This window comes from Myxine glutinosa, chromosome 10, assembly GCF_964187855.1.
Source record: "Myxine glutinosa chromosome 10, kmMyxGlut1.1, whole genome shotgun sequence".
Taxonomy (NCBI): domain Eukaryota; kingdom Metazoa; phylum Chordata; class Myxini; order Myxiniformes; family Myxinidae; genus Myxine; species Myxine glutinosa.
The window spans coordinates 92,474,885-92,500,671 of NC_136270.1; the positions used below are offsets into that span (position 1 = coordinate 92,474,885).

The 25,787-nt window shown below is 43.1% G+C and overlaps 1 protein-coding gene across 6 annotated transcripts in view; it reads right to left on the reverse strand.

Moving 5' to 3' along the window:
• LOC137433952 (phospholipid-transporting ATPase ABCA3-like) overlaps positions 1–25,787 on the reverse strand; it is a 180,493-nt gene that overhangs the window by 60,104 nt on the left and 94,602 nt on the right. For all 6 annotated transcript variants that reach the window (XR_010985765.2, XM_078785900.1, XM_068126462.2 and 3 more), the window contains 6 exons: positions 24,386–24,540; positions 22,981–23,136; positions 22,248–22,458; positions 21,969–22,119; positions 8,115–8,213; positions 7,758–7,902 (listed from right to left, as the gene is read on the reverse strand). Coding sequence is in view for 5 of the 6 variants with exons in the window: in XM_078785900.1 (XP_078642026.1) it covers positions 7,758–7,902; positions 8,115–8,213; positions 21,969–22,119; positions 22,248–22,458; positions 22,981–23,136; positions 24,386–24,540 (917 nt within the window). In the remaining variant the exon portion in view is untranslated. The remainder of the gene's footprint in view (positions 1–7,757; positions 7,903–8,114; positions 8,214–21,968; positions 22,120–22,247; positions 22,459–22,980; positions 23,137–24,385; positions 24,541–25,787) is intronic.

Sequence of the window (25,787 nt, forward strand, 5' to 3'; positions counted from 1 at the left end):
CCTCCCAAAATTCGGGAAGTTTAATCGCCATTGCCTTGTCGTTGGCCATTGCAATGGCGTCGTGTTCGGAAGGATCGCTACGGCAGATCCAACGTCGAGGGTCACCAGTAAAGCGCGGCGTTACGCGCGCTGCTTGTGAGCAAGGAGGAAGCGGACAAGCGGTAACATATAAACGTCTTTATTGTAAGACTACACTGTAACACTGAACTCCTCCGGGCTGGTCGCCCGGTGTATATCATGAGGCCACGCCTACCCCTCGGGCGTGGCCACCGCCCACTTGGTGCGTGGAATGATGTCACCACGCCAGTGGGCTTTTGTGTCCGCCACAACATCATTATATATAACTGCACCAAGTTTGAATTAGATCCCTTCAGCGGTTTCGGAGAAGAAGTTTCAAGTGTTTACGGACGGCCGGACGGCCGGACGGACTGACGGAGGACGCGCCATCGCATAAGCTCCCCGGAACGTCGTTCCAGGTGAGCTGAAAATTATGGTTGCATTGGAGAATTTTGTCGAACTGTGCTTAAGGCCTATTGGGGCGCAATATTAAAGTCGGCCGCAGGGGGGCACTATAGTAAAGGTGTTCTCTGTGTGTGGACTTCTGGTTACTCATGTCTCACGTTTCCATAGGGAAGGAGCGGAAGTGTAACTGCATCTTTGGGGGTTCCACTGCAAACAGGCTACGACTCCAAGTACAGATCGGCCGTTGCGATGCCAAACAAGCCGATGGCCCTTTAAGCTGCATCTCAACCTGAGGCGTGCAAAACCATTAGCTTGGCCAGCTATGGGAGAAGGTGGTCTTCTTTTTGAATGATGTCCAGACACAATGGAACTTGGAAATGAGTCGATTGATTTAGGATATAAAGATGTATGCAATTCCTGTGGTTCTACACACACGCCCATATCCCCATGTTGATATCTGTTGGAAACAACTGTTTTGGAATACAATGGAGGCCCAATATGTTTTCAAGTCTCTTCCTCTGCTATGTCGCTCTTCCATGAGCTAGCCTTTGTGTTCAAAAAAAGTAAAATAAAAAATAAATAAAAATTTTTTTTTAAAAGCTATAAAAGTGGGTGAAGATGAAAGTGGGGTAAATAAATAAATTAAAATAAAAATAAAAATAAATATAAATGAAAACAATTAGTGCGTTAATTGGCACTTGAGGTGGCTTAATTCCAAAATGCCCCAAGAGTGCATACATGGTCGAGACTCATGGAAGAGCTTGAACAGAATGGAATGGAGGAAGATGGTTAAGGGGAAAACCCAACAGCAGAAACTGTAAAAATTTGTCTGTATGCTCGTGTGTGTGTGTGTGTGTGTGTGTGTGTGTGTGTGTGTGTGTGTGTGTGTGTGTGTGTGTGTGTGTGTGTGTGTGTGTGTGTGTGTGTGTGTGTCATTGATTGTTATCTTCATAATTTGGGTTTTAGAAGGTGGAGCCGAGTCCTTCCAGGACTCAAGTATCCACTCCCGCTTTGGTGAAGGATTGCGATTCATGGGCTATGTTGTGAAATTGTGTTGTCCCAGAGTTTTGTTCCAAGGTCCTTTTTCAGGATCGTCACTGAGCCCCATACACTCATACAGCCTCCAACTGTAGTTCGTTTGTGGTAATGTTCGCAGGGATGGTTTTTAAGATCTCTGTAAGGTAAGGGCCCTATGCTTTTTCTGGTCTTCATCAATGATCTCTCTGACTCTCTTGAAAATCCTCTCTATCTCTTTGCTGATGACTCTAGTCTCTGTCGCTCCATTCCTCATCCCTCAGACCGGCAGTCTGCAGCCTCCTCACTCTCTGCAGACCTGGACAAAATCACAGACTGGGCAAACAAGTGGAACATGTCCTTCAATCCTGACAAATCTCACACTCTTACGATGTCTCTCCGAAAAGACCGACTGCACAACCCTCCCATCCACTTTCTGAATAATCCTCTCCAAGAAGTTCTGTCACTCAAGCTTTTGGATCTCACTGTCTGCCATGATCTTTCCTGGGAAAACCACATTTCAAATCTGGCCTCCAAAGCCAGTCGCCGACTGGGCATCCTCCGTCGTGCGAAGTCCTTCCTTGGCACACCTGAGCTCCTCACCACATACAAGGCTTTCATCCGCAGCTCAATGGAATACTGCTCTCCCCTCTGCGCTGGTGCTCCTGCCTCACACCTAGCTCATCTTCACGCTGTTGAAACCAAAGCGTTCAGAATTATTGGAATCTCCCGCTATGAAGCTAACTCCAAGGGCCTTTCACTCACTCACCGCAGGCAGGTTGGTGGTCTTTCCGTCTTCTACTGACTCCTCTCTGGCCTTGCCCCCCCAGCTCTCTCTGGGCTCTGTCCCCCAAATATTCCTACAGGTCGCACAAGATTTGCCTGCAACCCTCTTATGGTTAAACTGCCAAAATCAAGACTCTCTGCTCACCTTCACTCCTTCATTCCTCTTTTCTCCCACCTCTGGAACAAACTCCCTCACTCTCTTCAATCCCACTCCACCCTCCAGGTCTTTAAAACAGCTGTTCACCACCATCTCTTATCTTCCCCCATCCAAAACCTTGATCTTTTCTACCCCCGCTAATTTCACCCCAAATCCACTTTTTTGAAATACCAACTTCTGTCCTGGAAGTCCTTGGTGTCCTTGTATTTTATACTTCTCCCACCCCCCCCTCCCTTCGCACGCCTCCTCCCCCCAAGCCCTCTCCCTCCCACACATCTCCCTGCTCTCAAATGTTATGTTTGTGTGCTTCCCCTTCTCTCCCCATCTTGTCTACCGCTCCCTCTTTTTATGTATCTTGTTTGTCTGGTTGATTTGTTTGTGAAATAAAGGTTAGCTCTGAGCCTCGATTCAGTATACAAAAAAAAAGAAAAAAAAAAGTACTTCTATGTAATTCCCGTTACTCGAATTATCACTGGTACAATTTTGGTACCTTTCAGCTTCCAGGATCTTTTCACTTCATTCATGAAGTCTTGGTATTTGAACTTTTTCTTGATCTCTGCATTGTTTAGACCAAAATCTGCCCAAGGAGACTTGACATGATTGAGACCAAAATATCAGTCAGTACTGAAACCTCAATTAGCAATTCCTTATTTTCATTTTTGTTCTTGAGTATCATGTGTTGCATGGAAGAATATGGGAGAAGGTGGTCTTCATGGAAGAAGTTTCGGGAACTCAGTGGCGTGATGACGAGGACAGGAATGTCATTGAAGCTGAAGGGAAAGGTGTATGCTGCATGTGTGAGAAGTGTTATGATTTATGGGAGCGAGACATGGGTAATGAACGTAGAGCAGCAACGAAGGCTGGAAAGGGTGGAAATGCGAATGGTTCGGTGGATTTGCAAAGTATCGTTGAGAGAGAGGAAGACAAATGATGAATTGCAAAAGATGATGGGAATAGAGCCTGTGATTGATGCTGTGAAGAGGAACAGGTTGAGATGGTTTGGTCATGTGTTGAGGAAGGATTAAAGTGACTGGTTGAGAAGAGTGATATAAATGAATGTAGAAGGAAGTAGAGGATGGGGAAGACCGAGAAAGACTTGGCTAAAGATGGTGGAAGAAGAAATGCGGGCAAGGGGGTTAAACAAGGGGAGATGTAGAAAATAGGGCAAAATGGAGCAGATTGTCATGGGGCCCACAAGGCTAACCCCTGCTTTTGCAGGGAAAATGGCCTTAAAATGCCTGTTGTTGTGTTGTTGTTGTTCCTGAGTATCATGTCTGGTCGCAATGCTTTGTTTTCTATGTCCACACTCGATGGGATCATCAGGTCATACGTGAGCATTACTTCCTCGTTTTCAATGATTGCTTTTGGTTCATGTTTCCTTGAGTTTTGTGGAACTGGGATATTGAAATTTCTGCAGATGCACCAGTGGATTACTCCACATACCTTGTTGTGCCTTTGAGTGTAGAGCTGCTCTGACATGAGTTTTTTACATCCCGATAGGAGGTGACTCACGCTTTCTGTTTCTACCTTGCAGAACCTACACTTGTCCAATTGACTCAGTCCTGCCAACTTTTTCAAGTCGTTGGTGTAGTGTCCTGGGCTAAGCCCCGCTCTAGCAGGGAAAATGGCCTTAAAATGCATGTTGTTGTTGTGTGTTGGTGTAATGGTGTAGTGTCCTTAGTCTTAGGTATTAATAATGCTTTTTCTCCATCCCAATTGAGCTGACCTCTTCTTAGCCAATCCAGCGATCCTTCTTTGTCTATCGCAAATCTGTCCAACTCTGTTTTTATATTTCCCTGCTCTTTTGTCTTTCTCCCATTTGTCATTGAAGCTGAATGCAGTCACGCTGAATAAACTGAATAAACAAACAAATAAACCACTGAATAAACAAACAAATAAACAAAACAAATAAACAAACAAAATAAACTGATATACAGTCACGTGAAAAAGTAAGTACACCCCATGTAAAGTTTTGACTTTTTCAACATATTTCAACAAACAGCTATATGATCTTCATTTCAACAATATTGATAGATAAAGGTGATATCATATAACAAATATCATGAAACATTTACATTTCGTAGTCCATTGTATAATTTAAGGAAACATAAATGCAAATTTCGCATGTGGAAAAAGTAAGTACACCCCTACATTTATCACTACTTCAAATACCTAAAATTAGAATCAGGTGCACCAGCTGAGGTGCAAATGATTAGAACATCGTTAGAGAGGATCTTGGAGGAACCTGTCTTATTTAAACCTCAGACATTTAGTTTGGTTTGCTATTTATTGTTGAAGTGTGCGGCGTCACCATGCCTGGATCAAAAGAGCTCTCTGAGGCCTTCAGAAAAAAGGTTATAGATGCCTACGAGTCTGGGAAGGGATTTAAAAAGATCTCCAAACAATTTGAAATCAATCATTCGACTGTCCGGAAGATCATCTACAAGTGGAGAAGATTCCAAACAACTGCCAACTTGTTCAGGCCAGGCCGCCCCAGCAAGTTCAGGCCGAGAGCAGACCGCAACGTGCTGAAAGAAGTCTCTAAGAACCCCAGAATGTCATCACGGGACCTACGGGTAGCTCTTGCCACTGTTGATGTCAAAGTGCACGAGTCTACCATTAGAAAGAGGCTGCACAAATTTGATCTACATGGGAGGTGTGCGAGGAGGAAACCTTTGCTGTCCAGAAAGAACATCAGGGCAAGACTACAGTTTGCCAATGAACACCTTGGCAAAGCCCAGCACTTCTGGAACAATGTGCTCTGGACAGATGAGTCAAAGGTAGAGCTATTTGGCCACAGTACCAGAAGACATGTTTGGCGAAAACCAAAGACAGCATTTGACCACAAGAACCTGATACCAACTGTAAAGCATGGTGGTGGATATATTATGGTTTGGGGCAGCTTTGCTGCATCAGGGCCTGGGCAGCTCACCATCCTAGAATCCACTATGAATTCTTCATTGTACTAGAGGGTGCTTGAGGATAATGTGAGGCCATCTGTCGGAAAGTTGAAGCTCAACCAAAGGTGCACCTTGCAACATGACAATGACCCTAAGCATACCAGTAAATCCACCAAGGAATGGCTGAAAAGAAAGAAATGGAGGGTTCTGGAATGGCCAAGTCAAAGCCCGGATCAAAATCCCATCGAGATGTTGTAGGGGGATTTGAAACGAGCTGTGCATGCAAGACACCCCTCAAACATCTTAATTTGTTGTTGAATAAATTATTGCAACGTCAATTTTTCATTGTTTGTTGTTCAATTAGATCACCTTTATCTATAGATACTGTTTAAATGAAAATCAAATATCGATATGTCCACATATGTTAAAAAGATTTTAAAAAACATTTCATGGGGTGTACTTACTTTTTCCACATGCGAAATTTGCATTTATGTTTATTTAAATTATACAATGGACTACAAAATGTAAATGTTTCATGATATTTGTTATATTATATCACCTTTATCTTTCAATATTGTTGAAATGAAGATCAAATAGCTGTATGTTGAAATATGTTGAAAAAGTCAAAACTTTACATGGGGTGTACTTACTTTTTCACGTGACTGTATATCAGTTTATATTTTGTTTAAAAAAAACAGTTGGAAAAAATTGGGTTGGCCCAAAACTATCTGAGCCTGAGAGGCAGATGAATGATCATGAAGAAATAAACAGGAGTTAAAAGAAATTTTTAACACACTGAAGCATACAATGGCAGAAGCAAAATGCTAGAACCAATTTTGAAAGGTACTCATTTCATAATAAACTAGAACGGCACTCAGTAGAGAGCACACCTCAGCCTGGTTGGCCATATCACTCAATGGTGAAGAATCACTTTTAATGAAAGTGGTACTCGCTGGATCCGGATCCGGATCTTCACCAAAATTTAATCGATTCTTCCTTGTCACACAAACAACCGGTCCACCAAGTTTCGTCCAAATCCGTCCACAACTTTTTGAGACATCCTGCTATGTATCGTTTTTTGGCCCCATCTCCCAATGGTGAAGAATCACTTTTAAAATGATAGAAGCCGGATCCGAATACTCACCAAAATCTAATCATTTCGTCCTGATGACACACGCTACATCCCTGCCAAATTTCGTCCGAATCCGTCCACAACCTTTTGAGATATTTTGTTCACAAACAAACAAACAAACAAACAAGAAGATGTCATGCGGAGCACGATACTTGCAAAATCCGCCGCCCCCCCCCCCCCCCTAGAGAAAAAAAATTCCATTCATACAGCAAATTGTCCATTTCATCAAGATTAAAATTGACAATCTTGATCAAAGCTCGGGACAATAGGAAGAAAAGTAACGATGTTTCAGATGGAAAATGATGATTTTGCAAGGTTGACCTTGAGTTGACCTTTGACCTTTTGACCTCAAAAATAGTTAGTTTCCCTAGTTAGTGACTCAATGTGCAAATGCTGTTCAATTTTCAAGTCAATCGGATAAAAATTGAGGATTTTAGAAATTTGGCCGATGTTGACCTCAAAAATCCCTGGTGGTTGAATTCAGTGACCAGATATGCAAGTCCTCTTCAATTTTCAAGTCAATCGGATGAAAATTGAGGATTTTAGAAATTTGGCCTATGTTGACCTTTTGGCCTATGTTGACCTCAAAAATACTTGGTGGTTGAATTCATTGACCAAATATGCAAGTCCTCTTCAAATTTCAAGTCAATCGGATGAAAATTGAGGATTTTAGAAATTTGGCCGAAGTTGACCGTTTGGCCTGTTGACCTTTTGGCCTATGTTGCCCTCAAAAATAGTTGGTGGTTGAATTCAGTGACCACATATGTAAATCCTCTTAGAAGTTCAAGTCAATCAAATGTAAATTGAGGATTTTAGAAATTTGGCCTATGTTGACCTTTTGGCCTATGTTGACCTCAAAAATACTTGGTGGTTGAATTCAGTGACCAGATATGCAAGTCCTCTTCAAATTTCAAGTCAATTGGATGTAAATTGAGGATTTTAGAAATTTGGCCTATGTTGACCTTTTGACCTATTGACCCCAAAAACAATAGGCTTCTTGCTTTTGACCAACTCTACCATTTGGTGAAGTTTCGTGAAGATTGGTTGAAAATTGTGACCTGTAGGCCGGTGACGACAAACAAATGGACAGACAAACAGACAGACAGAACCACAAACGCAACCGACCAATATACTTGAAAAATCTTCGATTTTGCAAGTAACAAACGGACAGACAAACAGACAGGTGTGAAAACATAACCTCCATCCACCTTTGGTGGCGGAGGTAACCATAACTTCAAAATTTACATGTTCGCAGATGTATTTATTTTGGAATAAAGATCTGCGCCAAGACGCACGATGGGCTCACCCCAGTGTTACAAGAATTTTTCGGGCAGGCAGGAATGTCCTGCACATTTGACGGTCGGTCTTGAAATTCTTTTGCTGCGGAATTTTCTGGCAAATCCTTATCTTCCGGCATCAATTCATTCGTAACACCAGCAGTGTCACACACCCTGAAACAACACAACGTCATAAGAATTACATTGTCTGCATCACTGAAAGAGTTCTCAAAACCAACCAGGAATATGCTTTTGATTTCAATGGACAGGGATCATGAGGATAATGAAATTGCCTTCATTAAGATTGGCAGCCGAGCTGAATATTCAAAATGTGACATACGAGGTGCATGCATAATTCACATGGAGCGAAAAAGGATGAACCATACTTAAGGAAGACCTCTTCCATTGTCGTCACTGATGCACCATATCCTGCAATTCCCAACTCATTTCTCCTCATTTCCATCTCTCCAAACAGACCTGCAAAGCTGGGAAAGAAAATCGTTTTTGGTATGTAAATCAGCATTATGAAAGATTATAACATCTGGCTGATTAGGCCTGAAATGTAATTGCACTTCTTCAAGATTAGATCTCCCTGTCCGCAGGTGTGAAAGTGTATAAAATGGCACTGTGTCAAATGGAAATCAAAGCTATGAGCAATGTAGTTAGGCAGTTAAGAGGAAGCATCGTTCATTTTTTCAGGAAAGCACCAAATTTGGCACAGATGGAGTAATGTAGTATGGACCTATACAATTGTTTTCCTGAGGGGCGCCCAAAAATTCAGAAAATTCAAAAAATCCAAAATAATGTCCTGGATGCCGTGAAAAAGGGGAGAAAAAGGGTATTGATTCGAACTGTAGATTCTGATATTGTGGTCTTGGCAATAGCACACTACTTTACCTACCAGTCACACGATGTGGAGGAACTCTGGATTGCCATTGGCACTGGTAAAAGATACCGCTACCTTGCCATCCATAAAATTGCCACCGGCCTTGGCCGCAGAAAGTCCGAGTCTAGAAAGATATGTTGCCATCCTCTATGGACTACCGCCATCTAAATAATGGACTACCGAGATAAAGAAGGTGAATGACATGCGCCGACACTTGTTCACGAAGAAGGCAAGAACAATTTATCACATTCCCCTAACAGAAGACGCCTTCGAACAACACCAAAAACGTGCATGTTTTCAGGCTGGACACGTATGGAGTCAGGCACTTGTGCCCTACCCAGAACTTCCATCACCAGCTGATTGGGGCTGGATGAAAACAGGGACTTCTTGGACACCAATTTGGACCACAATACCACTGATACAGGAGGCATGTTCAGAGCTTACAAGCTGCCATTGTAAGTCGGCCTGTAAAGGCAACTGTAAATGCTCCAGGGCAAATCTGCCCTGCACATCACTGTGTGACTGCGATGGACAGTGCTTGTAGTACTACGCGTCTGTGCGAGAGCCTCCACCTTTCAAGTGCCCACAATATTTTAAGTTAAAACTGCAACTGTGTGTAACTTTGATTAATTAATACCATTCCATTGTTATCAGAGACCAATAAAACAATGTGTATCACTTGGAATTGAAATTTTACCTAAAATACTATGAGATTTTCAAGGAAAATGGAAACACCATGGCGGCCATCTTGAAATTAAAGATGATGGATGCCAATCTTTATGCAATTGATCCCATTGGATTCAGAGACCATGAAAACATGGGGTAAGACACTGGAACTGTGGTGTTATCGCTCATAGTATAGAAGTTATTGAGGGAAATAGGTCACAGAGGGCGGTCATGTTGAAATTCAATATGGCGGCCACCAGGGGTTCTGAATTTTTGGACGCCCCTCAGGAAAACAATTGTATAGGTCCATACTACATCTGTGCCAAATTTGGTGCTTTCCTGAAAAAATGAACGATACGCCCTATTTTTCGGTCTTAACTGCCTAAGTAATGGGGCTGCTGGGACCGAAGCATGTAAGTTAATCTGTCAGTTAGTACAAACTAACTAGCACATGGTACAGACTGATTTTTATCAAAGAATAAACCTTGTGTAGTTATTACCCTGCGCTCGCGAAGCGAAAAGCAGTGTTAGGCATTCTGTTGCGTACGTGTGGCATGTCCGCATTTTTTAAATTAATTTTCTCGGCAATCGTTGGTCTGATTGACACTAAATTTTACCATAGAAGCGCCTCCGCCTGTAGAATTTTTTTATTCATAATTATGACGTCATAGGTCACGTGGTGCAGACGCCATCTTGGAAACAAAGGTACACCTCAATATCTCCTCTATATCTCCTCAATGGAAAATGTTGAAACATGGCTCATTGTCAAGTACTTCCCATGGGGAATAAGATATGTTAATGATGATGTTATCGGTGCCTTCATTATGACGTCATAATTCGACAAGTACAGATCTTGATCCGATCAGTACGAACAAATATTTTTCTCTGGGACTGTTAGTCCGATGGACACGAAATTTGTACCATAGGAGCGCCTTCTCCTGTATAATATTTTCATGATAATGACGTCAAAGGTCACGTGGTACAGGTGCCATCTTGGAAAAACCGAAAAAAGTTGCACCTCTATATCTCCAAAACCGCTCCATGGAAAAATTGAAACATGGCTCATTGTAAATAGGAAAGTTATTTCCTATTTGGATAGGAAAGGTTATTGGGGTAATAAAGATCATTGTTCAGGATGAGGGATGATGTGAGGTGGTGGTGCACTGCCTGATTGAAGTCCTGGAAGAAAGATTGAGACAGAATGGCCTCTGAGAGGCAGTTCCACAGACAGGATAAACGAGGAGTGTGCAGTCAGCTTTAAATTTTTGAAGTTTATCCAGGAAGGGATTAATGGAAGAACGAGTGCATCATGAAGTTGCTGGGGATGGACAGAGGACTGAGAGCGCAGAGGAAGCAAGATCAGAGAAATGGCGATTAAAAACAAACAGTTCAAAACAATAAAGGGTAAAAACAGGAACAGTATTGGGAAGGAAACTTAAAAAAAAAAAATCAACACTCCATTACCCTTACTTCGGTATTCCGTTCGGTAATACGTTTCAATTGTTCGGTAAAACGTTTTAAAGATAATATGTAATTGACAAGCCCAGGACTATAAGACCCAAAATTCTGTCTAACAAGGATGAGCAAAACTTGAAAATAATATCCTTGAGGAATAGAAAGAGGACAAGCGTTGAATTGACAACAGAACTGGCAGGAAGGATCAGGTGTCATTGTCCATCCATCAACAGTATGAAGGTCACTTTTGAAATCAGGACTAAAAGGATCTGTTGCAATAAGAAAACCTCTGTTAAGAAAGGGGAAAAGACTAAAAGGTTAAAATATGTGTAACAACAGAAATTGGACAATGGAGCAATGGCCAAAGGTGGGCCTTTGGCAAGCTCTACACTAAACAGGGAAACTTGTATATTCGTATAAACTCAGTTGCAAAACTGCTATGATCAATAAGTGAGTGGTATTGGCTACAGCTTGTCTGGACAGGATGCTGCAGAGGTAGCGCACTCGCCCTTGAGTTCTACTGTGGGTTCAAATCTCAGCCCGACTATAAACTGTCGGAGTTGTACTTCACGGGCAGGATGTTGCATCCCAAAGTGTACCATTCCCCAGACAGACATTACGCTAAGTGTTCCTTCTGCTAGCATTAGTTGGTTGATATAACATATCCCACAGTGTGTTTTGCAAAGTGGAAGTGAGTTATCACCATCATCATGAAGAAATTGCACATTCCTATTTGGAAATAACCTATTTATTACTTGTTACTTGCAAAATCGAACATTATTCAAGTATATTGGCCCGTTGCGTTTGTTATTCTGTCTGTTTGTCTGTTTGTTTGTTTGTCTGTTTGTTTGTCTGTCTGTTTGTTTGTCTGTTTGTTTGTCTGTTTGTTTGGCTGTTTGTTTGGCTGTTTGGCTGTTTGTTTATCTGTCTATTTGTCACTCGCCTACAGGTCACAATTCTACACCGATCGTCATGAAACTTCATCAAGTTGTAGAGGTCCTCACAATTGAGAAGCCTATTGATTTTGAGGTCAAAGGTCATCTCGTGGTCCAATTTCTAAAATGACCATTTTTCATCCGATTGACTTGAAAATTTAACAGCATTTGCAGAGTGCCACACTGAATTGGGAAACCAACTATTTTTGAGGTCAAAAGGTCAAAGGTCAACTCCTGGTCAAACTTCTAAAATCATCAATTTTCATCTGAAAAATTGTCACTTTTCATCCTATTGACCTGAGCTTTGATCAAGATCGTCAATTTTAATCATGGTGAAATGGACAATTTGATGGATCAATGGCAACATTTTTGGGGGGAGGTGGGGGGATGGATTTTGCAAGTATCGTAATCTGCATGACGTCTTCGTCTTTATTTATTTATCCTTTAAGTACATTTTTTAAGTACACAAGTGACCAATGGTAGTCTATCTTGAAGACCCGCCTTTAGAGGCCATTTTCCCCCGCAGAGCAGGGGCTGGCCTTTTTTGGGCACCATGGTCCCTTTCTGAAGCAATGTTTTATGGCCGGATGCCCTTCCTGCCGAGAACCCTGTTAGTCGCCTCTTGTGATACACAGGGAATTACCACTGAGAACTGGTACTCAATTTGCCAGCCTCAGAAGGATAATAGGCTGAGTCAACCCACCTGGCGTTAATTCAGCGATCGACCAGGATTTGAACCCAGGCCTATCCACCACGATCAATACTAGGACCAGGATAGACCAGAATAGACCCAGGATACTAGGAACCCAAGCCGGCACCCTAACCACTTAGCCTATCTATCTCTTATATCTTATCTTATCATATTTATCTTAGTCTATCTTGAAGAATTGGTCTAAATGCTATGCTGGTGTTCTTGTGTTTATAATTGGATTACAAAAACACTTCCTTGTGGGAAAGAACAAAACAGTGCTAGGTTTCAAATGTGACCAAAATCTATTGTGCAGAAGTACGGCAGCCAGAGTGGACATATGTTGTGTGCAAGAGACGAGATGGAAGGGAAGTGGTGTGAGAATGGTGAAGGGTAGGCAGGCACAGAAATACAAGTTTGTGTGGCAAGGGTGCCCTGAGGGCATGAATGGTGTTGGTGTCCTGTTGTCTGAGGAGTTTGTAGACAGTGTGGTGAGTGTGACTAGAGTGAGTGATAGGTTGATGATGGTGAAAATGATTATTGGAAAGCTCTTGGTGAACGTCATCTCAGGATATGCTCCGCAGGTTGGTCGGAGCGATGAAGAGAAGGACAAGTTCTGGTGTGCGATAGAGAAGCTGATGAAAAACGTGAAAGATGAGGAAGTTGTTGTGGGAGGAGGATGGAGCTGATTGCTGATGGAGCTGATTTGTTGATTTGTAATACTCAGTTCCAGAAAGTGGATAATAAGCTTGTTACAAACACGTCAGGTGGGTCGACGACAACCGTTCACTACCTGATGGTGCATAGGCGGGATAGGGGGCACCTCCGGGACACAAAGGTGATCCCGGGGGAGGAGGCTGTTTCACAGCACCACTTGGTTGTCTGCGACATAAGGGTGAAAGGTGCGAGGAGAGCTCGGCGGGTGAAGTACCAACCGAGAATGAAGGTGTGGAGGTTGAAAGACATGACAGTAAGGGGGGCATTAAAAGAGAGGCTGAGTAGGGCAGAGGATGATGTGGTTGAGCGTGAAAGTGGTTGGATGTCAATGAAAGATAGTCTGTTGGGAGCCGTTGGTGAGGTATGTGGATGGACAAAAGGACCACCGAGACACTCGGAAACATGGTGGTGGGATGATGAAGTTGGAAAGAGGATGGACGAGAAGAGGAAGAAGTTCAAGGAGTGGCAGAAGGCGAAGGGTACGGGAGCACAAAAAGCAGAGCATGAAAGTTATAAGGCAGCCAAGAAGGCTGCAAAGAAAGAGGTAGCAAAGGCGCAGGAGGCATGTAGGAAAATGTTCGGAGAACGCTTGGATTCGGAAGAGGGTCAGAGAGCGGTATTCAGGATTGCAAAGCAGATAGCGAAAGAGAGGTGTGATGTGATGGGGGTGAGTTGCTTGAAGGATGAAGTGGGACAAATCGTTGTGGACCCAGATGGAATTAAAGGAAGATGGAAAAGATATATGGAAATGCTGTTGAATACAGAGAATGAATGGGATGGCAACATGGAGAGTAACCCAGTTTTAGGACCGGCAGAGAAGATAACTGAGAAGGAAGTTGAGGAAGCGATAAAAGCAATGAATAGTAGAAAAGCGGGAGGGCCGACGGGAGTTGTGGGAGATATGTTGAAGGCAGCAGGAAATTGGGGTGTGAAGAGAATGACAGAGATCTGCAATCTGGTGGTGAAAGAAGGCCGCATTCCAGTGGATTGGTAACTGAGTACCCTCGTCCCTCTATACAAGGGGAAAGGTGACCCTCTGGAATGTGGCTCGTACCGAGCGATAAAGTTATTGGAGCATGGAATGAAGGTATTGGAAAGGGTGTTGGAGAGGAGGATAAGGAAGAAGGTGAAGATCGACGAAATGCAGTTTGGATTTATGCCAGGAAGAGGAACGACAGACACGCTCTTTATTGTGAGGCAGTTGCAGGAGAAGTACATGGAGAAGAGGAAGAAGTTGTTTCTTGGGTTTGTTGATCTGGAGAAAGCATTCGATAGGGTTCCACGCGAAGTATTAACATGGGCATTGAGGAAGTCAGGAGTGGAGGAATGGATGATCAGAGTAGTGATGGCAATGCACAAAAGGGCGCGCACAGCTGTAAGGACGAAGGACGGGAACAGTGGTGAGTTTGAGGTGAAGGTGGGAGTGCATCATGGGTCGGTACTAAGTCCACTACTATTTGTAGCTGTGATGGAGGTGCTGGCTCAGAACGTAAAGGAGGGTTTACCATGGGAGTTGTTGTATGCAGATGATCTGGTGTTGAATGCGGAAAGTATGGATGGACTGAAGGAAAAGATGAACAGGTGGAAGGAATGTATGGAGACAAAAGGTCTGAAGGTGAATATCGGAAAGACAAAGGTGATGGCAAGTGGTAAAGCATGTGGTGAGGTGGAAAGAACTGGGAAGTGGCCATGTGCTGTGAACAGGAAGGGTGTCAGAGTGAACTCCATTCAATGTACAATGTGCGCTGAGTGGGTTCTACATTGAAATATAAGGTGTGCACAGAGGGAGCTGCAGATGGAGGAAATGTTGAGTTGGATCTTGGAGACAGCGTGAAGCTGGAAGGTGTGAAAACATTTTGCTACCTCGGAGACATGCTGAATGAGAAGGTGGATCAGAATCGGCAACGGTTGCTCGAGTGAGATGTGCATGGAAGACGTTTCGGGAACTGAGTGGCGTGCTGATGAGGAGGGGAGTGTCGTTGAAGCTGAAGGGAAAGGTGTATGCTGCATGTGTGAGAAGTGTTATGATTTATGGGAGCGAGACATGGGTAATGAACGAAGAGCAGCAACGAAGGCTGGAAAGGGTGGAAATGCGAATGGTTCGGTGGATGTGCAGAGTATCGTTGAGAGAGAGGAAGACAAATGATGAATTGCGAAAGATGATGGGAATAGAGCCTGTGATTCATGCTGTGAAGAGGAACAGGTTGAGATGGTTTGGTCATGTGTTGAGGAAGGATGAAAGTGATTGGTTGAGAAGAGTGATGGAAATGAATGTAGAATGAAGTAGACGGGAAGACCGAGAAAGACTTGGCTGAAGATGGCGGAAGAAGAAATGCGGGAAAAGGGGTTAACATGGAGAGATGCAGAAAATAGGACAAAATGGAGAAGATTGTCATGGGGACCGCAAGGCTAACCAGCGCTCTAGCAGGGAAAATGGCCTTAAAATGCATGTTGTTTGTTGTTGTACGGCAGCAACTTATTTTGTGGTTCTAGTCCAATCCATTTTCAAGGTTTTTTGGCTTCTATCAATATGGTCAAACCATAAACCTGACAATCTTGAATTTGCTGAATTCAAACTGAAATAAAAGTTAGGAAGTGGTTTGCCAAAGTTACCACTTTCATTATTGATAAACATAAGAACAACTTTGGATTCAAAAAATAATAATTGCAAACAAATGCCTGCAATCTAACTTATGATTGAGAGGACAATGGTCTGGTGTGAGGTAGTGTAATCGCTTTGTAATTTGTTCTTCCTACTTTGCAGAGATCTTTAAAATCAGCCACAATCAAAAGAGGTGAATGGCACATCCACATGGATTTGGCACCCTCTGCAGGACATTTGCTCATAAAATGTTGTTGTTTTTTTTATCGTGAATTTTCAGTTGGATGAACCATCAAATTGCCTGATAAATAATAAAAAAAGAAAACAAGTACAGATAGATTCAAAGTACACCGCCCACATGCCATATAAATAAAAATCCTCTGGCGCCCGGCAATATCGCCGTGCAGCTCATAGAGACTGTATTGGGAGGGAGAGGTGTACAATAATTGATTGATTAATTGCATAATTAAAATCAACAAATAATGATCATACAATATTTACTAAATCAATTGGCTAATAACATACCTAAACCACCAGTGCTTCATCCGAAGCTGTACCTTTTAGAAAAGTAATTAAATAAGTTATTAATCGAAAACATTAAATAAGTAATTTATTAATCAAGAAATAATTAATCGATTAATTGCTTCATCAATAAATCAAAAATATCCTTTATAGCCACATCACTTGGTCACTGTCGTGTTCAAATATTATCTTCCTAGCTCAGAAAGTGCCTGACATATTGCCCAGATGAGAAAGAAAATAAATAAATAATTAATATAATAAAATTAATAAATAATAATCATAAAATAATTTGATAATTAATCAATTGGCTTACAGAATTCCCTAAACCACCACCGTTTCATCCAAATCTGTAAGTTTAAAAAAATTAATGAATTAAGTGATTCATCGAATAATTAAATAATTAATCGATTAATTGATTAATCAATAAATCAAAAATACCCTTTGCAGTCAAATCACTTGGTCATTGTCGTGTCCACATATCAGCTGCCTAACTCAAAAGGTTCCTCAGATATTGCCCAGATGAGAAAGAAAATAAATAAATAATAATCATAAAATAATAAAATAATTAATCAATTGGCTAATGAATGAATGAATGAATAAATAATAATCGTTTTATATGATCATATAATATATAATAAATCTTTGGAAGGGGGAAGATCTTTTAGATCTTTATATAATCTTTTATATAATCTTTTATAAAGATCTTTTATATAATAAATGATCGTTTTAAGGCCATTTTCCCCCACTAGAGCAGGGGTTAGCCTTGCGGGCCCCATGACAATCATGGTTCCCTGTTTGAGGCAATGTTTTTATGGCCGGATGCCCTTCCTGGCGCCAACCCTTAGTCGCCTCTTACGATGCGCAGGGATACGGTGTACATATTCTAAACCGGGATACACACCGGGATAATAGCATACCTAAACCACCAGTGCTTCATCTGAAGCTGTAACTTTTAGAAGATTAATTAAATAAGTCATTAAGCGGAAAAAATTAACAATTAATTAATTAATTAATTAATAATTAATCAATTAATTGATTAATCAATAAATCAAAAATATACTTTATAACCACCACTTGGTCACGGTCGTGTCCAAATATCAGCTTCCTAGCTCAAATGGTGCCTGACATATGGCTAATGAGAAAGAAAATAAATAAATGACTAAAAAATAATGCTACGAGCAATAATGCTACGAGCAAATGGGACCTCGCGTGCAAACGACGAGCAGGCGAGCGAGGCGTGCCGCTGAGCAGACGAAAACGGGCCGAGCGGGTGGCTCGGGGCCTAGCAGCGCGCGAACGAGGCGGACGGAGGCCGGCTTCGTACCAACCGGAGCCGCGTTGGACGACGAAGCTGCACAACCAGACAATTCTTGACGGACACCACATCCAGACAGATAAGCACAGACGCGCAAACAATGGTTCCTTTGATTCATTCTCCCATTGTTTTGAAAAAAGGAAGTTTGTGAGTGGGATCCCAACCTAGGTCTTAGTTCTTCCGTCGCGTTCTTTGTTATCGGGTCCATAATAAATATTTCTTATTGTACATTTTATATCCATTTTGGTTTGATTTATTGATTTTCAGGTTTAAGAAATCGGACCGTGAAGGTAAGCGGTGTTCTTCATTCCGTCTCGCGTATGATCCGCCATCAATTGGGAAACGCCTCTTTAAGCTCGATTCCATCCGTGGACGCTCTGTCTTAACTGAGAGCCGTCCACACGACAATATTTTAATGTGACAGTGGTTCAGGAGTCACTTTTATACATGCCACTTTCTATTACCACCATGCTTGTATGCACAGTATTGTTTTTTTAAACTCTCCAGCATATGCTCTGTAATGAATATTATTTCAACTGTTGAAAGAAACTCGGACTCCTCGGACTTCCTTCCGGACTTCCGGTTCCTCGGGCGAGTGAGGCGTGCTTCGAGCTCTCCACGGCATCGAAGTTTGAGTGTTTTCCCATTCTTGTCTTTGTCAAATTTCCACTGGTTATTTTGCTGTGTACGTGTTATTGTGTGTTTCTAGTTGGTGTTGGTTTGTGGTTCGTGCAAACTTGTGTGCAGTTAATCGTTTTCTGAGTCGTACCTCGTGCGCGGCCTGGTGACTTGGGGCTTCCCTCCCCCCGTCGGTGTTTTGTCGGTTTGGTTTATTTCCTTCGCTGTATTGCTTGTTTCTTTTATTTTGTTTTCTCCCCCTCACCTCACCTCCCTAGACAAATAATTATACAGTATATTGATTCTTTCTCTCCTCCCGGACACGTGCTTGTTCGTTCTCCTCCTCGTCTCGGCTTGTGCCCCGCCCCCTGTATCTCGTTTTCTTCCGCCTCTGCTCCTTCTTTGTCAAATCCACGTTCTCGCTTGGAGACTTTTCCCGGATTGTTTTTTTCATCGTTCTGTTTGGATATTGTTGGAATATGTTTAAACCGCAGCCGTGATGCTGACGCCGCCCCCCCCCCCCCCCCCCCCCCCCCAGAATTTACATGTTTTAAACGTTTCCCAGTGTGTACCCTGGTCAGAATAGGTACACCGTATCCCTGCGTGTCGTAAGAGACGACTAAGAGGGTTGGCGTCAGGAAGGGCATCCGGCCATAAAAACATTGCCTCAAAAAGAGAACCATGACAATCACAAGTACATATGGGCAGGGTGCAGCCCGAAGTGGAGATCGGTTTCTGAGGTTTGGGACATGGAATGTGGGGACAATGACAGGGAGATCAGGAGAAGTGGTGGAAGTATTGGTCAGAAGAAGAGTGGACATATGTTGTGTGCAAGAGACGAGATGGAAGGGAAGTGGTGTGAGAATGGTGAAGTGTAGGCAGGGACAGAAATACAAGTTTGTGTGGCAAGGGTGCCCGGAGGGCGTGAATGGTGTTGGTGTCCTGTTTTCTGAGGAGTTTGTAGACAGTGTGGTGAGTGTGACTAGAGGGAGTGATAGGTTGATGATGGTGAAAATGATAATTGGAAAGCTCTTGGTGAACGTCATCTCGGGATATGCTCCGCAGGTTGGTCGAAGCGATGAAGAGAAGGACAAGTTCTGGTGTGCGATAGAGAAGCTGATGGAAAACGTGAAAGATGAGGAAGTTGTTGTGGTGGGAGGAGACCTGATTGGACATGTGGGAAGGAGTATGGATGGTTTTGAGGGAGTTCATGGGGGTTACGGATATGGTGTGAGAAATGGAGAAGGTGAAAGGATTTTGGAGTTTGCTGATGGAGCTGATTTGTTGATTTGTAATACTCAGTTCCAGAAAGAGGACAATAAGCTTGTTACATACACGTCAGGTGGGTCGACGACAACCGTTGACTACCTGATGGTGCGTCGGCGAGATAGGGGGCACCTCCGGGACACAAAGGTGATCCCGGGGGAGGAGGCTGTTTCACAGCACCACTTGGTTGTCTGCGACATAAGGGTGAAAGGTGCGAGGAGAGCTCGGCGGGTGAAGTACCAACCGAGAATGAAGGTGTGGAGGTTGAAAGACGTGACAGTAAGGGAGGCATTAAAAGAGAGGCTGAGTAGGGTAGAGGATGATGTGGTTGAGCTTGAAAGTGGTTGGATGTCAATGAAAGCTAGTCTGTTGGGAGCCGTTGGTGAGGTATGTGGATGGACAAAAGGACCACCGAGGCACTCGGAAACATGGTGGTGGGATGTTGAGGTTGGAAAGAGGATGGACGAGAAGAGGAAGAAGTTCAAAGAGTGGCAGAAGGCGAAGGGTACAGGAGCAGAAACAGCAGAGCATGAAAGTTATAAGGCAGCCAGGAAGGCTGCAAAGAAAGAGGTAGCAAAGGCGCAGGAGGCATGTAGGAAAATGTTCAGAGAACGCTTGGTTTCGGAAGAGGGTCAGAAAGCAGTATTCAGGATTGCAAAGCAGATAGCAAAAGAGAGGTGTGATGTGATGGGGGTGAGTTGCTTGAAGGATGAAGTGGGACAAATCGTTGTCGACCCAGATGGAATTAAAGGAAGATGGAAAAGATATATGGAAATGCTGTTGAATACAGAGAATGAATTGGATGGCAACATAGAGAGTAACCCAGTTTTAGGACCGGCAGAGAAGATAACTGAGAAGGAAGTTGAGGAAGCGATAAAAGCAATGAAGAGTGGAAAAGTGGGAGGGCCGACGGGAGTTGTGGGAGATATGTTGAAGGCAGCAGGAAGTTGGGGTGTGAAGAGAATGACAGAGATCTGTAATCTGGTGGTAAAAGAAGGCCGCATTCCAGTGGTTTGGGAACTGAGTACCCTCGTCCCTCTATACAAGGGAAAGGTGACCCTCTGGAGTGTGGCTCGTACCGAGCGATAAAGTTATTGGAGCATGGAATGAAGGTATTGGAAAGGGTGTTGGAGAGGAGGATAAGGAAGAAAGTGAAGATCGACGAAATACAGTTTGGATTTATGCCAGGAAGTGGAACGACAGATGCGCTTTTCATTGTGAGGCAGTTGCAGGAGAAGTACATGGATAAGAGGAAGAAGTTGTTTTTTGGGTTTGTTGATCTGGAGAAAGCATTCGATAGGGTTCCACGCAAAGTATTGACATGGGCATTGAGGAAGTTAGGAGTGGAGGAATGGTTGATCAGAGTAGTGATGGCAATGTACAAAAGAGCACGCACAGCTGTAAGGACGAAGGACGGGAACAGTGGTGAGTTTGAGGTGAAGGTGGGAGTGCATCAGGGGTCGGTACTAAGTCCACTACTATTTGTAGCTGTGATGGAGGTGCTGGCTCAGACCGTAAAGGAGGGTTTACCGTGGGAGTTGTTGTATGCAGATGATCTGGTGTTGATTGCGGAAAGTATGGATGGACTGAAGGAAAAGATGAACAAGTGGAAGGAATGTATGGAGACAAAAGGTCTGAAGGTGAATATCGGAAAGACAAAGGTGATGGCAAGTGGTAAAGCATGTGGTGAGGTGGAAAGAACTGGGAAGTGGCCGTGTGCTGTGTGCAGGAAGGGTGTCGGAGTGAACTCCATTCAATGTACAATGTGTGCTGAGTGGGTTCATCAAAAATGTAGTGGTCTGAGAGGGTCATTAACCAGTGTGGCAGCTACATTCAAATGTAAGGTGTGCACAGAGGGAGCTGCAGATGGAGGAAATGTTGACTTGGATCTTGGAGACGGCGTGAAGCTGGAAGGTGTGAAAACATTTTGCTACCTCGGAGGCATGCTGAATGGAGAAGGTGGATCAGACTCGGCAACGGTTGCTCGAGTGAGATGTGCATGGAAGAAGTTTCGGGAACTGAGTGGCGTGCTGATGAGGAGGAGAGTGTCGCTGAAGCTGAAGGGAAAGGTGTATGCTGCATGTGTGAGAAGTGTTATGATTTATGGGAGCGAGACATGGGTAATGAACGTAGAGCAGCAACGAAGGCTGGAAAGGGTGGAAATGCGAATGGTTCGATGGATGTGCGGAGTATCGTTGAGAGAGAGGAAGACAAATGATGAATTGCGAAAGATGATGGGAATATTGCCTGTGATTGATGCTGTGAAGAGGAACAGGTTGAGATGGTTTGGTCATGTATTGAGGAAGGATGAAAGTGACTGGTTGAGAAGAATGATGGAAGTTAATGTAGAAGGAAGTAGAGGACGGGGAAGACCGAGAAAGACTTGGCTAAAGATGGTGGAAGAAGAAATGCGGGCAAGGGGGTTAACAAGGAGAGATGCAGAAAATAGGGCAAAATGGAGAAGATTGTCATGGGGACCGCAAGGCTAACCCCCGCTCTAGCAGGGAACATGGCCTTAAAATGCATGTTGTTGTTGTTGTTGTTGAAAGAAAAACATGCATGGAACTGACTTCTTGCTTTCCTCTTTGGGCAACAGAAAGGAAAGTTCTGCTCCAGCTTGATCATTTATCTGTGCGCTGGGCACATGGCGTCTCACCAAGCGTTCCACAGCGTGCTCTTGACACCCCGGTGTCTTCACCAGCACCAACCGATAGCCAACACCTTTACCATACAAGTGTACAATTATTATTATTAACAAGTCAGAAAGCCAGAGGGGGGAAATTCATGTGAATAAGGAATGAACCTTACTGTACCGACATCTCAATACGAGTTGGAGAATTATGCCTCACCATAGCGAGACTTAAGGAAAAGTGGAGATCCACTGCATTGCAAATGTCCCGCAGCCATAATGGCCACACGGTCGCCCAGAATATCTGCCTCCTCCATGAAATGTGTTGTGAGCAATATGGTGCGGCCATGTCGCTGCTCTAGCAAAATGTCCCAGACTGAGCGTCGAGCCACGGGGTCCATTCCAGATGTTGGTTCATCGAGCATGAGAACCTGTCATAATAAAAAAAACAAGCAAATTTCACCATAAACCATAAAAAGAAAACCTAATTGTGACAAGCAGCTTTCTGTTAGATGTAATAACAACCATCAACTTGTGATGATGTTTGTGCTTATTTTTTCTGTGCGGTGAGAGGACATTTCTGCAGTGAGGCCTTTTTATCTGTAGCATTTTTGTGACTATCTTGATTTACTCTGAAGGCATTTTGAGATAATCACAAGGTGTCATGGACTGGCATCACATGCAGACAGGACGGGGCAGGACATGGCATATTAGCCGCTACCGAAGGTCAATAATGAGCCAAATGGGGTTTATCGATAATCTGATAGTGACAAAGTGATTCCCCTGAGACTAGCTCGACATCCATACGATTAGAATCCATATCTTAAACACTGATACCTTCAGCTGGACTTGAACTCACACCGACTGGGATACCATCCGAGTGTCCTTGCCACTAGTCCACCACCATACCCATACATAGCTACACTTGGGGTAAATATTTTTTACATTCCTACCTTAGAGCCACCAATGAGAGCAATGCCAATCGACAGCTTTCGTTTCATGCCTCCAGAGAGCATTCCTGCATTTGTATCCTCTTTATGGGTCAGCTGGAACATCTTCAGAAGGCTATACGCTTCCTCCTTGGCCTTTTGGTCACTCAAACCTTTAAGCTGCATGCAGGCAGGACAAAGGGACATACTCAATGGCATTTCGAAGCATCATCAATCTCAAAGTCCAATAATAAAAATTTCATTCATGGTTATGCCATTCGTAAGAGTTAGTGGAACAAAGTTATTCTTTCCCTGTCAAATAAAGGCAAGTGCCGATCTGCATCGACAGACCATGGATAAAATCAACCGAACGTTGGTCAAGGTCTACTAACCGATGTGAGAAGCAAAGGGAAACTGACGTTTTGGGCCTTAACCCAATTTTGCTCAGATGAAGGGTTAAATGTACAGGCGTAGTGCCTTCCTTTCTTCATCAGGATGAAGATTACCATGGATTACCAATTGGTGGAACAGCAGGCACGAGCTTACTGGAAGGTAACATCACCATCTCTCCACCAGAGGCAATTTACGTTATTAGTCCCCTACTGGTTTCACCTGACGAGATTATAGGTTTGCTCTCCTTCCGCCCGTCTATCTGTCCGTCTGTCTGTCCGTCCGTCCCACCTGCGGTTTTTCAGACTTTTTTTCCCCATACCCTTCAACATATTCAACTGAAACTGGGTACATGGCTTTATTTTGATAAGTTACAGAGGAAGTTCGAGTTTCAGGGAGTTTCGTAAATTTATCACAGAGTTATGCCCTTTTGGATTTAGAAAATATCACATCGGTAGGGGGCATGTACCTGTACCCCATACAAGAGATAGGGATGAATTAAGGGGAAAAAGGAATGAAAGTATTCTTTGTGGTGTTTACTTTTTTTTTTTTAAGGTTCACTAATTAGGGCACTATCCCATTTTTATCACTTTAAAACCTTTTTTCAGCTTTCTGCTTTACTGTTAAAAGTCAAGAATTGCAAGGCTTTCATCTTTTGAAACTCCGTTAACACCTTTTGTCCATTTTCTGTTTTCTTGATAATCAGACACCACATATACAGCTGCACAAGACCTTCTCTTGACTTCCATTGATAGTTTTAACCTACATCATGAACACCCCAGAGTATTGCAATGCCGACCCCCCCTTATGACTGACATCCGTGGATGGGGGAATAGAGGGGCAAGCATGTATTCCAGATGTAATCAAGCTTGGCCAAAAACTGTGGAGAAGTGTGCAAAACAAACAGACATTTCCTTTGTTATAGCATAGAGCCATAGATAGTGAGTGCAATTACAATTTTGGGGACCCCTCTGATTCCTGGATTCTGAACCTGTTTATAAAAAAATACTGAACATGTGAATCAAGACATTTTCATTACCTTGGCAAAAAAATGGAGGTGCTCATAGGTGGTGAGGAAGTCAAACAAAATGTCATGCTGTGGACACAAGCCAAGGTTCCGGCGAACAAGAGGCATATCCGTCACAATATCAAATCCGCTCACAATGGCTGTACCACTTGTTGGAGGAAAGAGACCTGAAGACACATGTGCAAACAACACCAGGAATTTAAAACAGTAATAATTGATCATCGTATGATCATGAGCTTAAAATTCAAAAGTAAAAATAGCCCAGAGTGGGCTGACCATCATCTCTTGAGGTTGTAGTTCAGACCACTGCTGATTTTTGGGGACCCCTCTGGGAGAATCTCTTGTTCCTTGAGAAGGCCCCTGATATGAAATGGAAAATTCTCGAATGGGTGATCCTGTGGACCGTCGAGTAGAAGGGCTGTATCAGGTTTCAGAGAAATCGGTTGATAAATAAGGTACGAGGAGGGATACAAAGTTTCAGGGGAAACTCCCCCCACCCCCACCCCTCTGGAATCCCCCATGATCGAAAATCGAAAAATCGAAGCCTGAGAGATTGTGCGGGCCATTTGGTTGGAAGGGTTATATCGGGTTTCAGAGCAATCTTTTGGTAAACAAGCATTCTGAGTATTGCGCTGCAATACATGTCCCGAGTCCCCTACCGTAGGGGACTCCGGTGTACACGCCTCGCTTCGTTGATAAGTGTTCAATCCAAAACTATAAACCATTCTTTAGCTGGTATGGGCGAATTTTAAAGCGTCATTACAAAGAAAACCGAGTTGTTCCACCAGTTGATGCTGGTTTTCAAGCTTGATCCAAGTTATGCCGAGACAAATGTGTGTAAATTTTTTTATTAAAATCAGCCAATATTTGGTGGAGTTATCGCATGGAAACCAAAGTGTGACAGACGAACCTCATTAAATATGCAAATTTATGCACGGTTGAATGTGGGCGCGGATGATGTGAGACCGGGTTATCCTGACCGGGTTATCCTGACCGGGTTATCCTGACCGGGTTATCCACGGACCGTGGAAGCTAGGTTACTTCTGACGCGTACTGTGTATACTGCTAAGAGGGCAGAGTATCAGATACATATTTAAAGAAGTATTCACACAGATTATATGCACAGAAGCATATGGTAAAGTGACACTCCAACCTCCCTAGATGTATTGTTGATTTATTGGTAAACTATGTGAATTCAATGTATTCTTGCCTGATATGAAGAATTGTGTTAATGGAAACAAAATTCAGTGAAAACGTTTTTGACTTGATGCTTATTCTCGGAAAGCATTTTAAAGAACAGTCCACGATTACAGCATATTGTACACAAGGTATATTAACAGCTTTGACTTACCGCACTCCAAATTATAGTCCGGAAAACTGTTGGGGAAATTACCAAAGTTCAAAGTGCCATAAC